Source organism: Hevea brasiliensis, chromosome 10, assembly GCF_030052815.1.
Source record: "Hevea brasiliensis isolate MT/VB/25A 57/8 chromosome 10, ASM3005281v1, whole genome shotgun sequence".
Classification (NCBI taxonomy): Eukaryota; Viridiplantae; Streptophyta; class Magnoliopsida; order Malpighiales; family Euphorbiaceae; genus Hevea; species Hevea brasiliensis.
In genome coordinates this window covers 96,549,340-96,564,807 of record NC_079502.1, presented here as the reverse complement: position 1 = coordinate 96,564,807, position 15,468 = coordinate 96,549,340, and the positions used below count along the sequence as shown (strand labels likewise).

Below are 15,468 nucleotides of genomic sequence, written 5' to 3'. Positions count from 1 at the left end.
GATGGATGGAAGGTGAGACGGCTGTGATGGAGCTTTCTTGGACGTGGATGGATCAACTACAAATCAGACTAAACCCAATCTTACACTAATTTTGGCTATGCTCTTATATTATCGAATTATTTCGATTATGGAGTGTATGTAAATATGAATTAAAATTATTATATAATTTTAATGGTGATTTATTTGTGTCATTAATCTATATATATGTACATTCTATCTTTAATAAAAAATATAAAAAGTCAAGAAAAGAATAAAGATAAAGTATAAATTATATGAAATCTCATAATAGTGATTCGTTCTTATTACTAACTCATGTATGTATATTTTATTTTTGATAAAAAATTTTTTTTTAATGTCTGCTATTATATAATATATTTAGTAATCAGTTATTATTGTTTTAGTTCAAATTATGATAAGTTTTATTTAAAAATTAAAAAATATAATTTTTTATTTATTGAAGAGAGTATTAAAGAAATGTGAAACGAGAGACTTAATTCGTTTCAAAATCGTTGGACTTGCTTCCTTTAACCAACGTGGGTTCAAAGCTATGATGTCTCTTTTTCTATAAAAGCTCAAATAAGACCCAACGCCTCTTCGCTTTCACATTTCTAGATCTGCCTATCTTCATACCAACACTATGCCCAAACTTCCGCCACCACCGTCACAGCACCTCCTCTCTCTTCTCCTCCTCATCCTGTGTATCGCTACAACCAATGTCGCCGCCTCGGTCAGCGGTTCTCAAAAATTCAAGGAAGCTCCACGATTCTACAATTCTCCAAACTGCCCACTCCTCTCCTCCTACGACATTTGCTCTCCAGAAGCCGTCCACGTGGCAATGACTCTTGACTTTTCTTACCTCCGTGGCACCATGGCGGCGATTCTGTCCATTCTCCAACACTCCTCCTGCCCGGAAAATCTCCGCTTCCACTTCGTTTCCTCCCCCTCCTCGGCCTCCCTTCACGCCGCTATCACCTCCTCCTTCCCTTACCTCCGCTCTCAAATCTACACTTTCCACACCTCCTCCGTGTCTGGCCTCATCTCCACCTCCATCCGCTCCGCCCTCGACTCCCCTCTCAACTACGCGCGCAATTACCTCGCCAATCTCCTCCCTCCTTGCGTCCAAAGAGTCATATACTTAGACTCGGATATAATTCTAGTAGATGACATTTCGGTGTTAGCTGCCACACCACTCGGCGAAACTACAGTCTTGGCTGCGCCGGAGTACTGTAACGCTAACTTCACCTCTTACTTCACTCCCACGTTCTGGTCGAACCCATCTCTGTCGCTAATATTCGCCGGACGCAGTGCTTGTTATTTTAACACAGGGGTTATGGTGATTGATTTGGAGAGATGGAGACAAGGAGATTACACGACAAAAATCGTTGAATGGATGGAATTACAGAAGAGGATACGGATCTACGTACTGGGTTCGCTGCCACCATTCTTGTTGGTTTTTGCAGGGAATATTGCGCCTGTGGATCACAGGTGGAATCAGCATGGTTTAGGAGGGGACAATTTTCAAGGGCTTTGCAGAGACTTGCATCCTGGACCCGTCAGCCTCTTGCACTGGAGCGGCAAAGGGAAGCCATGGGCTCGCCTCGACGCCAACCGGCCATGTCCTTTGGATGCTCTCTGGGCTCCTTACGATCTGTTGCAGACACCATTCGCTCTTGAATCTTAGAAAGTTTACAGAATGGTAGAGTTCTATATATCAAATAAGAAACATTGCATATATAATTTTTTTGAAGGTAAAATTTTTGTGGTGTTCAATGAAGGCAGAGGAAAGGTTGTGTACTTTTGTTTATAGATTACGCAGCCATTGACAGACCTTAAAGCTTGCTTAATTCCTGTTTTTCGGGCTTGTCCGTCCCTGAGAACAGTAATATTTATTACTTCTAATATATAAAAAAGTACGATTGATGAAACTGTATAAAGGGTTTATTCAATTCTGTTTTGTCTTTGATTTTCTTTGCCAAAATAGTTTCGATAACAATACTTTGGATGCAGATTCCATGAGCTAAGAAATAATTAGATTGTGGAAGAGTTTCTACTTTATCTGCGATTGGATCCCCCTTAATTGATGGAATGCATCACTGCTTAATTAATTTCTTTTGTATTTTGCATCATATCTATTTGTCTGCTCAAAGCCCAACATTGCTTGTTTGACCAAATAATGACCCCTCTCAATTTAACATTCAAAAAAATTGTGGGAAATTTAGTTTTTGTAAAAATATTATTTTATATAATTTTAAAAAATAATTTACAATTATTATAATAAAAATATATATTAAATTTAATTTTTTTAATAACTTCTAATTAATAATATTTTAAAATAATTTTTATCAAATATTAAGACATAATTAAGTTAAGTTCTCTTCTATATGCAAATTAACTACAACACCCCATGATTCTATAATAATATTATGTTTTCATCATTAGTATATTTATAATTAGAATTACACCTCGAGCTAATTAAGAGAATAAAAAAATAGATTACACTAATATAAATTTCCTTTTTTTATTAGCGTTTTATAAAATAAATTAGACTTGTGAAATGTCCCTAATTAAAATTGTATACCCTATATACTTGTAGTTAAATATCTATTTTGTTAGGGTTAAAAGCAACCTGTTAAAATAATTAGAACAATAACTGATGATATATTAAACTATTAAGATCTTGCTCAATAATATTAGTTATTTTAATGATTGTTAGTTATTTTAATAACTATTAATTATTAGATATTAAATGTTAGTGATCAGCTATTTATATAATAATTTATAATAGAAGTGTTTGATAAAAATACTATTGAATTACCTGTTAAATGTAAATGTAGTAGTATTATCTTATTGATCTTAATTAAAAAATTCCTCTAATTTTTGAAAAATTAAAAAGAATAACTTTTTATCAATTACTACTTCAATCTCTAAATACTAATGTCACGACCCGATCTATGGGTTGAACCGGCACTAGGACCTGGACCAGCTTAAAGCCTCCGAGGCCCGTAGTAAACTTAACTATTCACTAACCCAACTCTAAGGCCCATTGGGCCCAATTTCAAGAAATCAACCGGACAGAGTCCGGCCATAAAATGGATCTTCCAACGGGGAGTTTTTGACTCATCCGACCTGTAAACACAATAAATAATCAATTGGGGAGCTCAGCTCACCCTCCACATACTCATATCAGCATAAAAATAAATGGGAGCTCAGCTCCCTCATCCATTCCATCAAACATGCATGTGATAAAAATTTTACAGGTCCAAAATAACAATTTATATTACAGACCCAAATCACTTAAATATTTCTAACACATGCGGAAATTCTAGAAGTTTATAAAATTACACAAACATGAATAAATGACCTACGAGGGAGAAAAACAGGTTAACCTCAAAAATATCCTCCTGTGGCCTGGAAAGATATTGAATAGGAGTGAGCGTTCGACTCAGAGAGTAAAATATCAATTTTAACCATAATCTCTATAACTATCTAAAACTAATGCATCCTGTAGAGTGAAATGCAACAATAGCAATAATTTCACGTCATAACATCAAAAAGGTAATTTGGAGCACTCACACACCCAGTAATATCAATTATAATATATGGGAGCTGATCCCCTATACAGCTTTCTTAAATCCAACCTGTGCCAGTGAAGAACTCAGCTCGGACTTCCACTTAATAACCAAATCGGGGTTCCAGTGAAGAACTCAAGCCGTGTCTACCCCGAAGGACTGGGTCCCAGCGAAGATCTCAAGCCGTGTCTACCCGTCCTATCCATAGTCCACACCACATCACATGCACGCCAACGCACGCACACTGCTCCAAATTACCACAACAACATCTATGGCACTTCAACAGTTATGAATGCAACATAAAACATGCCTAGAGTTTAACTACATAGATACATACATATAAGTGATACATGGGCATGCTTAAACATATAATATATCGAAATTACAATTAAAATTGATATTTTACTCACAGACTTGACAGCGGTCACTGTGGCGACTTGGCGGAGGAAGAAGGCTGTCCCGGCTCACCTGACAATTTTATTACAATCATTTAATAAATTTGACTCAATACAAACTTAAGAAAAGACCAAATACGTCCTAAGTCGTGCCGAAAATTCGGCAGAGTCTCCCCTATACCTAGGATACCCAACCTGCAAAAGGGCTCAAAACGCACTTCTATATTCACAATCCATATATCCATAACTCAATCACATCACACAGCCCCTCCTGGGCACATCCAAACAGTCATCCATCACAATACGTAAAATTTCAATTTAGTCCTTATAATTGACTCTTTTTGCAAAAACTATCCAAATGAACTTTAAAAATTCTAAAACTTTGTCCCACGGTCCTTAGCAATATATTACTAGGTTAATGCAAAAAGAATCATAATTTTCTGAGCTACCAAGAATATTTTACGGATTTTTAATCTCATTTAAGCACTAGAAAATTATGAAAAAGTAAGGTTCGGGTTTACCTATGCCGATTCTGACTTCTGGGACGTGCTCGGGACGTCTGACAATGGTGGGGTAGCCAAAACCTCGATCCAATTCGGAGACTTTTCCGGTAATCAGTCTGTCTGGCTGGAAATTTATAGACTCGGACAACTGTCGAATTTTCTCGAATTGAAGATACCTACACGAAGCCCACAACACGGGGGTTAGTACATAAATTTTACGGAATTTTCTAAGCTCATTTAATGCTCGGAAAAACACTACGAAGTTTCATAGGACCCACCGAAAAATGGTGTCGGAAAAATTTGAAATTTATATCGCCGCGAAGCTCTTGACTAGTGGAGCGCTCTAGTACTCTCGATTTTCTCGTGGGATTCACGGTTTGGGAGAAATCTAGTCGAAAAATCAAAATGGGTTAAAACTTTCCGGGCAAAAATTGGATAAACCGCTCTATGGATTTCGGTGTTCTTGGTGTCTATGGAAAGCTCTCGACGAGTATATAGATTTAGACACAAGACCTGGTTCGATTGGTGGCCGGATCGGCCGGATTTCGGCCGGGAAGACGAAGCGGCTCGCTTGCGCATCGCGTAGCTTCGGTCGCCTTTTTTCGGCGTTCCAGGCGGCGGGCGGTGAGGGGAGGTGGCTGGGGAGGCGCGCCGGCAGGCTGGGGTGGCAGGGGAGGTGGCGACGCGGCAAGGGAAGGAGGGAGGAGAGAGAAAACGGGAGAGAAAGAGAGGAAGGAGGAAACGCGCGCGGGAGAAAAAGAGAAGAAGAAGAAAGAGCTGGTCCGATTTGATCGGTCCGATCAGGTTTTGTTTGATTCGGCCGGTTCGATTCGGAATACAAAATTTTAAATTTTTTTACTCTACCTTGGGATCGAAAACGAGGTCCAAAAATTCAGAAAAAATTCTAGAAAACTTAAAAAAATTCGTAGACTCCAAATATATTTTTAGTTTTGCCACGTTGTTTTTAAATTAATTTTTAAAAATTATCAAAGTTTTATATTTTAGGGAAATCAAACCCGTTTTCAAAAATCCAAAAAATTTCAAATAATTTCCTAAAATTTAAATAAAATTAAAACATCAATATTTGTCCAAAAATAATAAATTTAAAAATTAGGGATGTTACAACTAACATAGTATAGCGGAACAGAGCTAAGGTTTTCTCCGGCTAAGCTTGCTACTTATTTTAGTGTATTTTCTTAATTTGAAGAAGAATATAAATATAAAATTCTACAGAGTAATTATATTAAGAGTAAGGATGGCAACGGGTTGGGTTTTTACCATTACCCGATTTGACCGAACCCTAATAGGATAGGTTTGAGTATTATATAATCGGGTTTGGGACGGGTTCGGATTTAAAAAATAATACTCGTGACGAGTTCGAGTTGGATTCGAGTTTTGTATATTGAGTATCCGTTATTCAAAACCGTTTATATAAATACTTAATTAAATATAAAATATATTTTTTTATAATAATATTTATAAATTTTTATATATTTTATTTTATATTAAATGAAATTTAAATATTTTATGAAATTATTAAATTTTTAAAATATAAATTATTAATTAAAATAATTTTTTATATAAAATATTAATTAAAATATATAAAATTAAATAGATTCGATTTTTTTTAATAATAATAATTAGATTTGAGACGAATTTAAATAATTAAAAATAAATTTTAATCAGATTTGAAATGAATTTAAATTTTAATAATATTATTTAAATTTAAATTTGGATACAGTAATTTGGATGTGTATCCTAAATAAAGAAAAGGGTACGGAATGCTGTCGGTGACTTGCCTAAATTGTAGGCGTTGAAATAAAAGTGGAAGCATTTGATATATTGTCCTCTCTCTCTGCTTGAGTGTGCTTCAATCATGGAAACTCACCTGCAATGGTCGGTTACCTCAGATCCAAACCATTTTTAATTTTTTTTTAATATATTTTTAGGCCATTTTTAAAAGTAATTAATGTCATCATAATAACTCGATGTGGATTTCGGATTGTTCAAAGAGAGAATTTGATTTCAATTAATATATGTATGTCATTTTAAAATTAACAAAAAATAAAAATTTTAAATTATATATATAATTAAATTCCTTATCATTCTTTGATAAGTCGGATATTATTTATAAATAAAAATCTTATTAAAATTGTTTTAATTTTAAAAAATATTCATTTTTATTACTGAATTGTGTATATTTATCTCTTAAAAAAAATTGATTATTTGTAAATAGCAAGATGGATACTGTTTTCAATGGGAAATCCAAGGCCAAGATAACTGATCTATAGCCATGGGGTTTACTCAAAGACTCAACTCATTGGGATTAATGAATAAATTACTCTTAGATATAAATATAACCTATAATTGTCAATTAAACATTGTAAATTAGTCAACTTATCACACCTTGTAAATCTATATTCACATATGCACATGGGAAAGATCTAAAGTGGGAACCATGAACAATGGTTAGGTGTCGGAATAAGGTGAAATTAATGGCCAAAGCTTCACCCATTTTAGCAAAAATTAGAGTAATTGAAGTGCTCTCCAACCCCAACTCCTCATTAGTTTTAAAGGGGTTTGCCCCATCTAACCCAATGAAGGAGCACTATATTTTCCGGCAATTTAATGCCAACTATTATCTCCTATCATTTTTATGTATTGTATTTAGATTTTTATTATAATTAAGAAAATAATTGAGTAATCTCAATTTTTTAAAAATATATTGTTAATTAATTAAATAAATAATGATATATTTTATACTGCAGTTTCAATTAAGTATTAGTGGTAAGGCCAACAATTGAAAGGTAAAAAAATAAAAAAGGTTTAAAATTATAATTTTTAACATTACAATTATAATGAGAGTTGAAATTTAGTAAGTTGCTTTTATCTTTATATTAAGAAATACTTAATTACTGATTGAGAGCTTGTTTAGCATTTAGGTTGAAAGGTTAAAAATGTTTCTATAGAAAGAATATCATTTTAAATATTTAAAAAAAGTAGTTTGTAAGAAATTATTTTGTTATTTTAATATTTTTATGATTAAAATTTATTAAATTTAATTTTAAGTTATTTTTTGATATTATCTAATTAAAATATTTAAAAAGTGCTTTTTTCAACAAATCCTAAACTCTAAAGGGTAAAAGTTGGTTCCTATAGCTCATTTAGGGATGTTAAGTTGTCCCTTTAAAATCTTTGCAAGAAATCTTTTTAATAAATTTTATGCCATCTTCCTTCAGAAAGATTAATAAACTCTTGAGGTATATAAAAATAGCACTTTTTAGGTCTTTTTTATATTTTAGAGAGTAAGTCTTATATTATTTTGAAAGATACAGTGATTATGTATCAATATGTTTAATAATTTTTCGCTATTTTAATAGATATTTCTTGTCTAAATTTAATTATTATAAATCTAAAATATAAACTATACATTTTATATATTGAATCCATAATAAATTGAATATAGCCAAGAATTTCCCTTCCCTCATTTGCATTTCTTCTACATCTATCATATTTGCATCACTTCACCCAAAAACTAAGGGAAGGTGACAAAGGAGCCTATTGATATATACAGATCGTCCAACCGAAAGATCAAAGTTCTGCTAGTGAGAAAAGGACTTATCTTCTAAAATTGCGTGTGCAAATATAATTCAAAAGAATACGTTTATACTCAAAATTATCTCAAGAATCGCTCGGAGCAAGAAAGTTGATAGTGTGATCCATCGATAAAGAAATCTATTGACAGAAAGCTACTGGTCCATAGAAGAGTCCACAAGGGTGACTAAAGCAAAATAGCTCAGCTAGTTTGTTAGCATCAAAACATATTGTAACGATGAAAATTTTGTGTTCAATTCATATGGCACCACATATCAAAGCCTTTGGAACTGAATAATGGCTTGAAAATGAGGTTTAATATGCTTATAAATAGAGAAAGAAGAGGAATAAGAAGGGGTCTGATACTTGCTAACAACACTACTCTGTCATTCTCCTCTCAGTTTACTTACTCTGAACTGTGCTTTGAGAAGATAAAGGTGATGGTCGTTGATAATGGTCGTTCCAATCACTGTGAACATAATATTTGCTTTTGTTTTATGACTAAAAGTTACCTTTCTAAGAAATTGTTTTAATGTCATATCATTAAATTAATTGGGTGTATAAATCTGCAGCATATCATTCAAATGTGTTAATTAAATTTGCACCCTCCTCCGTTTCTCTCACACATGATTCTCCCATGTGCAGTATAATGGTATCAAAGCCATGACAATTCACTGTCAGGAATTCCATTCTGTAAGTGTAAGATTAGTTTATTGTTTGTTTGCATGTTCCCCTCCTTAAACACCATTTCAAAATTCAGAATGAAAGAGTCCCACCACTTCCCACTCATGACTAAGTGATGAATGGCACATAAATTTCATCACCATTTCTTTATCACTTTTATGCGGGCAATTGGTGAATTAATTTTAAGTAATCAGGCTTAAATCATATTAAAACATCTTTCATTTTAGGTGGGCACATCCTATATTTATATCAAAAGAATCCATATTTATTAGAATTGAGATTTTTTTTACTTAAATCTGATCTACTGTGGAGCTTAGATACAAGATATATGGAGCAACCCACAGTTTTACATGTTTGTGTCTTTAATTCATGATGAATCGGGTTTCGACAAGAATTTCCCTGAACTGAATTTTACGCTAATTATGAATATAATGAAATATAATCAAATAAAATAATAACAACTAAATCTTAATTCCAAATAATCAAGGTATTCCTGTGTGTGTGTGTATATATATATATATATATATATTTATTTAATTCAGCTCCTAGCTCATGGCTGATACAGATTATTAATTTGTTAATTAACATATGCAATTCCTTGAACAGATAAGCCTCGCTAGTTCAAAAACAGAAGAAGGATCTCTAATTAAGGTTCTAATAGGAAGAATTAATTACGACTCTGCAAATTATATTAATATACAAAGTGGGTTCAAGATAAAGCAGACTTATTTGCATCCGAGTACTCCATAATCTTCTTCATGTCTCAACTTTTTTGATGGATGTATCTGTAATAGATGTACTGCAATATGATCTGTAAAAGTTAATGTTAAGGCATGGAAATTAAGATAAATTATCAAAATAATAAAAAAAAAGTAACTGAAAATGGCAAGGAAAGAAAAGGATATATAGCATTCTGCAAGAAAATACAAGGCAAGGATACAAATAAGTCGAGTGCCACGCAGACGGCAGCATCTAGCAACCATGGCATGTTAGCTTTGATGCTATCCCATTCGGTAGTTCTAACAAGAATACTGCATTTATGTGGAGAAGCTTGTGAGTCCAACAATTATACATATGTGTTTATACATCAAGAAAATGTGTTTATGCAAAGAAAGAGACAAACCTTAACACATAAGTGAGATTTGCCATCAATGCGAAGATAAACATCAGAGGATTTAAGCCCTAAATGTCAAGTTTAATCTCAACTTAGATATCCTATAAACATGTTTTGAATAAACACAGAGTAGCATAGTCTATAAGTAGAAGACTATATAGGAGCATCACCTCAACACTCCCTCTCTTAATCTGCCCAAAGAAATTAAGTAACTTGGATTAGGAATTAAGAAAATAGATTATAATTAAAAATTTACAAATAATAATGAAGATTAATTTACGTTTAACCAGATTTGAGGGATTCTGCCACCCATATATATAGCTGCCATAAGCCATCCCAACCACTGTCCGAAAGCACTGTGCTCCATTCCACTGCCTTCCTGGCATAGAGAAGTGAGAATTTTAGGGAAGACGAATTTTCTAAAAGAATTATTTTAATCAGAATTATTCATGATCATACATGTAAAAGTCTTCTACTGGTAAATCCAATGTAGGCATCTGTCAAAGCCTTGCTTTGTAAGGGCAGGTTGAGGGTTGTGGCTAGAAATGTTCCATAACCAGCCTGAAAATCGTACTAAGTCAACATTAATTAATACAAAGTTCAGAGAATGCATTTAAGATGATAATCATTTAAGGTTGTGAAATTTCCAGTGAAAACGACTTTAATGTAACTGAATTAAAGCTTATTTTTTACTACTTTCTTGAAGAACAGGAAATGCCAATGAAAAGGGATCCATAATTTTTGGTTGACTTGAGGGGCTCACCGATCGTGGAATTGGCCTAGGCTGGCTAGCAGATTCAGCTGAAACAGGGTCTACTTCATCATCTGAGGATGATTCATTGTCAAGTCCCATAGCTGAAGGACCACTTCTGACAGCTTTAAGGTAACTTCGAAACGGTGGAGTACCACTCCCTGCCATTGATCTAGCTGAACTGTAGAGAAGTTAAGATAATTTTGTTAATCATAATATAGTTAAATTAGTTAACAAAATTATGTACATATAATTAGAATGAGAAGGAAGTGCATACGTGTAGTAATACTCCCTACAAGGAGTTGCTCTAGATGAGGCTTTGGGTATGGGAATGCCTGAATCAGCTAACTTGGATTGTTTCAGTGGTTTTTTGTCATCATCTTCAACCTAACAACAATTAACAAGCTCCTTAATTTTTAATTAATCTCGATTAAAAGACTTACAAAAAAAAAAAAAAATTAAAAGAGTACCTGTTGCCTAGCATCCACTTTCTGGTATTTCCACCACCTGTAGATATGATCATAGTAGAAACCCTGCAACACTAATGCTACTGTGCTTGTCGTGTAGAGCTGAAATAGAACGCAGAATCACTCAATTATGAAAATTGAGTGCATGGGAATAGAACAAACACAACTTTAGTTAAGGTCTTGTAGCTGATAAAACAGAAGTTGTAGAAGCCTGAAAAATAGCATGTTGGTTAGGTAGTGCATAATTAAAGTTGCAATAAATTCGTGATTACATTACATGTTTTATTACTTAGTTTGATTATACAACTTGATTACAGCGAAATATACAGTGAACTCAGCACTTTAAAAAAAAAAAAACCAGTTATTTCTTGAATTTAAAAGTATGAAATTTACAACTTTATGAGTGAGAGTTTACATGTACCTGAGAGGATAGAATAATTTACCCATGACTACAAACATTGCCAATATATATTTTTATTTTACGATCAAACATGAAATAAATAATAATTATATTACATTATATTATTTATCTTATTATACAATTGATTGCAATGTATGCATTGTGCTCCAATAATAGCAATCCTACCACATGAAAAGCAACCCAAGGTTAAGGGGGGACTATCCTGGTTATTTGGGAGCACAGAACTGTGTGTTAATAACCAGTTGCTTTCTTTCCTTTCTTTTCTTCTTATATCAGAAGTTGGCGAGACAAAGATGAATTTGGACTTGCGAGTAATGTTAAAAAAATTCCTTTTTCTGAAAGCTTAAGTAATTGAGAACTTAAATCTTTTTTAAGCCTTTGGACTTGCGAGTAATGTTAAAAAAATTCCTTTTTCTGAAAGCTTAAGTAATTGAGAACTTAAATCTTTTTTAAGCCTTTGAAACTATGTTATAATTTATCACACATATATCTTATCTACACTGATTTTTTAAGACACAAACTTTTCATATTTTGGATTTATGGTGAATCAAATTTAGACAATAAAAATCTAATATTTTTATTACTAACAGCAAGAATAACTCATTAAAAATTTTTACTTAAATTCGATCCATTATAAATATAAAACATAAGATATATAATAGGATTTATATTTTATTTATTATATTTATATTGAATGAGATGTATGTAAGTAAATTTTATCCAATAACCCACTATGAGGTTGGCAAGTGCTATGATTGCAGCCTAGAAAAAAAAGGGTTGGTATGTGCTATGATTGCAGCCTAGAAAAAAAAAGGCAGCATTAACAAAATTGCAATTGCAAGAATATTGAGGGTTGAATTTGTAAATGGAGTCAGAAATATATGTATGCAAAATTAACCAGCCAAGTGCGCTTACCAGGGCAGTGTAGAACTGAGTGGGCAGCTGCATCCAGCAAATATAATAAAGAGCAAGAAATAAAAAATCAGACTATAACAGATAAGTTATAATATAAAAATATAATGCCTAAGCAGACATGAAACTTTTAACAGATAAAGGTTTAGGCATGACAGCAGCCAATATGAGGCAATTGTATATGGACCATAAAATCCCTCTTTTCTATGGCTCCCATTACTTCCTTTGCCTGTCACGTACACTCACCGTTGCTGGTTCCAGAAGGCAGCCCACAAGATTAAAAACATCTCTGCACCAACAACGCCAGAGATTATTATTTTTTTCAAAAACAAAATCATAACTGAAACTAGATAAGATTATCTATTAGTTATGTAAAGGATTCATGCGTACAGATCAAGCAAATAAAATTAATTTGTAACAGTTGCTTGGTTTGTTTTATTTCTTTTATCATGAAGAGAGATAAATGGAAAGAATGAGTGCGTCTGAGTTTAAGAGCGAGAGAGAGGAAAACAAACCCAGCAACCCAAGTGAGGAGAAAAAGAAGGGAGACTGCATGGCTGGACTTGGTGCGAAAGTTGGTGATGATTTGAGGGATTTCTGCAACTCCCCAACAAACTAGACTAATGAGCCCAAAACCAAAAGAGAATTCATCTTTTAGATTGCAAAGGCAATCCTTGAAGTACTTCTCAACCCAACGTACACAAGGTTTCTGCTCCTTAGCACAATAGGCAAGAGACATGGCCACCTCTCTCTCTCTCTCTCTCTCTCTGCTTTACTTGGAGCAACTTTAAAGAGGAGGGCTTGCTACAAAGGTAGAGAGGGCTATGCATCTAATGGATATATATATATGTGTGTGTGTGTGTGTGTGTGTGTGTGTGTGTATACAAAGTGATCTATTCTACAATCTTTCTTCTTTGTAGCTTGTGGAGTGGTCCATAGCGAAGGGAAAAGTTAAAAACAGTAATGTGATGAAGCCGTTCACCGCATATTCTCTCCATGACAATGTGCGATGCTCCAAATCTTAAGAAAATGAGGCCTATGATTCTCTGTGTGTTCTATATGCAGTAACAGTAGTATATTCAATGAAAATTAAATAAATCAAAATAAAAAAAAAAGTAAAATTGAATCGTAATTAACATAATTTAAGGTGATGGCATTTTATAATCTTATTTGCTGAGAGAAGCCTCAAATTTGACCTGTAATAATTAAAGTATTTGCAGATGTGTATGAGTGATAGATAAACTTCATGATTTTATTTAAATGGCATGTATAGAGTGCTGTTATACACATGGGATAATATTTTGTCCATTTCTTATTTTCTTAATTAGCATATGCATCGTACCACCGATCCTTGCATTAATTACGGAATCAAATATAATCTGGCCTAGCATGATGGTTGGAACGAAACCATCATTTTTTTTTCTTTAAGTTAATCATTTTCAGTAGGAGATTAATTCTTTTGTATAATTCTAATTTAATCAATCTACACAGACAAAGTTCATTGATCATTTTGAAATTTAGATATTGATTACAGCAAAAACAATTTCTTTCAAAAAAAAAAAAATTTTTGTAATGTATGACATATAAAATGATGATTTTCCAAACCTCGATCAGAGTTCACGAAGCTTGTATATGGGTTTCGTCTCTTCTTCTCGTCCTCCATGACAAGATTTCGAGAACATGTCATTGTAGATCAGACGCAATGTTTACTATTTCCCTTCTTGTTGGGTTGAACATAACCTTGGAAATCATCCAGCTTCATTCTCATTCTCTTTGATACGAATATATAACCCAAACAAACTAAAAAATTCTTCTTATGATAATACTTATTCCAATACCCAAAATCAATTAGTGATAGAGAATCATGATTATCAAATTAAAACTTAACAAAGTGATTAGTCTTATTAAGAGTGTAGTACAGTTCATATAAGAACAAAGGAGAGAATCCTCTCAATACCCAAAATGGTATGTTTCATAAAATGATCAAAGTTTTTTCCTAAGAGAAAAAATACAAAATGCTTATATAAGTGGCTACCAAAAAACCTTAATTAATACATCATAAAACCCTAAAAATAACAAAAGAATTATAAAAATAACCAAATAAAGTCTTCAGACATGTCTCACGCTCAGAAGATGCGCCTCCCTTGATTTCATGCCCTAAATATGAAGCCTACCGTAAGAAACTTGCATTTGGCTTCTCCAGCACATGGCTCCAAGTCCAGAGTGTGTCTACACCATCTTCATGCCCTGGCCATGATTCAGAACAATTGTAAGTTACTGATTCATATATTGTGTGTACTAGCCATGATATTGTCTTTGATTGAATGCTTGTTTTCACAAAAAAAAAGTTTGTATCTAAAATTCTCAATTAAATAATAATTGTTTTTTTATTGACTTTCTCTTGACTTGTTAGTTTTGATCTACATATTGTTGTTGTCGTCCTTTTTTACAGTTTATATAGTAATAAAAGAGAAGTTTTCAATCCTTCCTGATGAGAAAAAAAAAATTCAATTTAATTAAAAAATTGTCAATGATGAGTTTTATTTAATATGCTATGTCAGTATGATTTGATTTACTATTATTTTTTATAAAAATGATTTATTTTTAATTTATTAATTTATATAAAAATAAAATGATATGAAATTTTCTGCATGTATTCTAATATCCATTATATGAAAACTGTTTATATATATGCTTCGTTTGGTGTTGCAATAAAAAGGAACAAAGTTGGTTTGACTTGAAAATCAGTTTTATTATTTGTTTAGTTAACTGCTAAGGATTTTTTTTGTTTAAATTTAATTTGTTATAAATTTAAAATATAAAATATATAATAACATTTATTTAAAAAATTTATAAATTTTATATATTTATATTTTAAATTCATAATAAATTAAGTTTAAATAAAAATTTCTCAACCGTATAAAATGGGATATATTTAAAGAAATGTGATAATAATCTTTACTATTTATAAGGATAAAAATATCCTTAAGTTATTATTATATTTATCATTATGTCAATATAAAAACATTTTGAATAACCTAAACCACTTAATCAAAGG

At 32.5% G+C, this 15,468-nt stretch overlaps 2 protein-coding genes across 3 annotated transcripts; one reads left to right on the top strand and one right to left on the bottom strand.

Annotated features, from left to right (window-relative positions):
- Positions 1–506: 506 nt before the first annotated feature.
- LOC110670443 (probable galacturonosyltransferase-like 1) lies at positions 507–1,925 on the top strand. The gene has a single exon (XM_021832502.2). The coding sequence runs from the start codon at positions 638–640 to the stop codon at positions 1,679–1,681; it is 1,044 nt and encodes a 347-aa protein (XP_021688194.2). The 5' UTR covers positions 507–637; the 3' UTR covers positions 1,682–1,925.
- Positions 1,926–9,305: 7,380 nt separating this feature from the next.
- Positions 9,306–13,173, bottom strand: LOC110637619 (probable vacuolar amino acid transporter YPQ1). Of its 2 annotated transcripts, XM_021787832.2 has the most exons (12): positions 12,926–13,173; positions 12,657–12,699; positions 12,414–12,440; positions 11,081–11,179; positions 10,888–10,997; positions 10,623–10,791; positions 10,319–10,420; positions 10,140–10,238; positions 10,030–10,050; positions 9,869–9,927; positions 9,686–9,776; positions 9,306–9,556 (listed from the first exon to the last, which is right to left on the bottom strand). In XM_021787832.2, the coding sequence occupies exons 1-12, from the start codon at positions 13,147–13,149 to the stop codon at positions 9,509–9,511; spliced, it is 1,092 nt and encodes a 363-aa protein (XP_021643524.2). In that variant the 5' UTR covers positions 13,150–13,173; the 3' UTR covers positions 9,306–9,508. The 2 variants fall into 2 exon arrangements, with proteins under 2 accessions (XP_021643524.2, XP_021643519.2); XM_021787827.2 differs by lacking the exon at positions 9,306–9,556 and having other exon boundaries at positions 9,564–9,776.
- Positions 13,174–15,468: the final 2,295 nt, after the last annotated feature.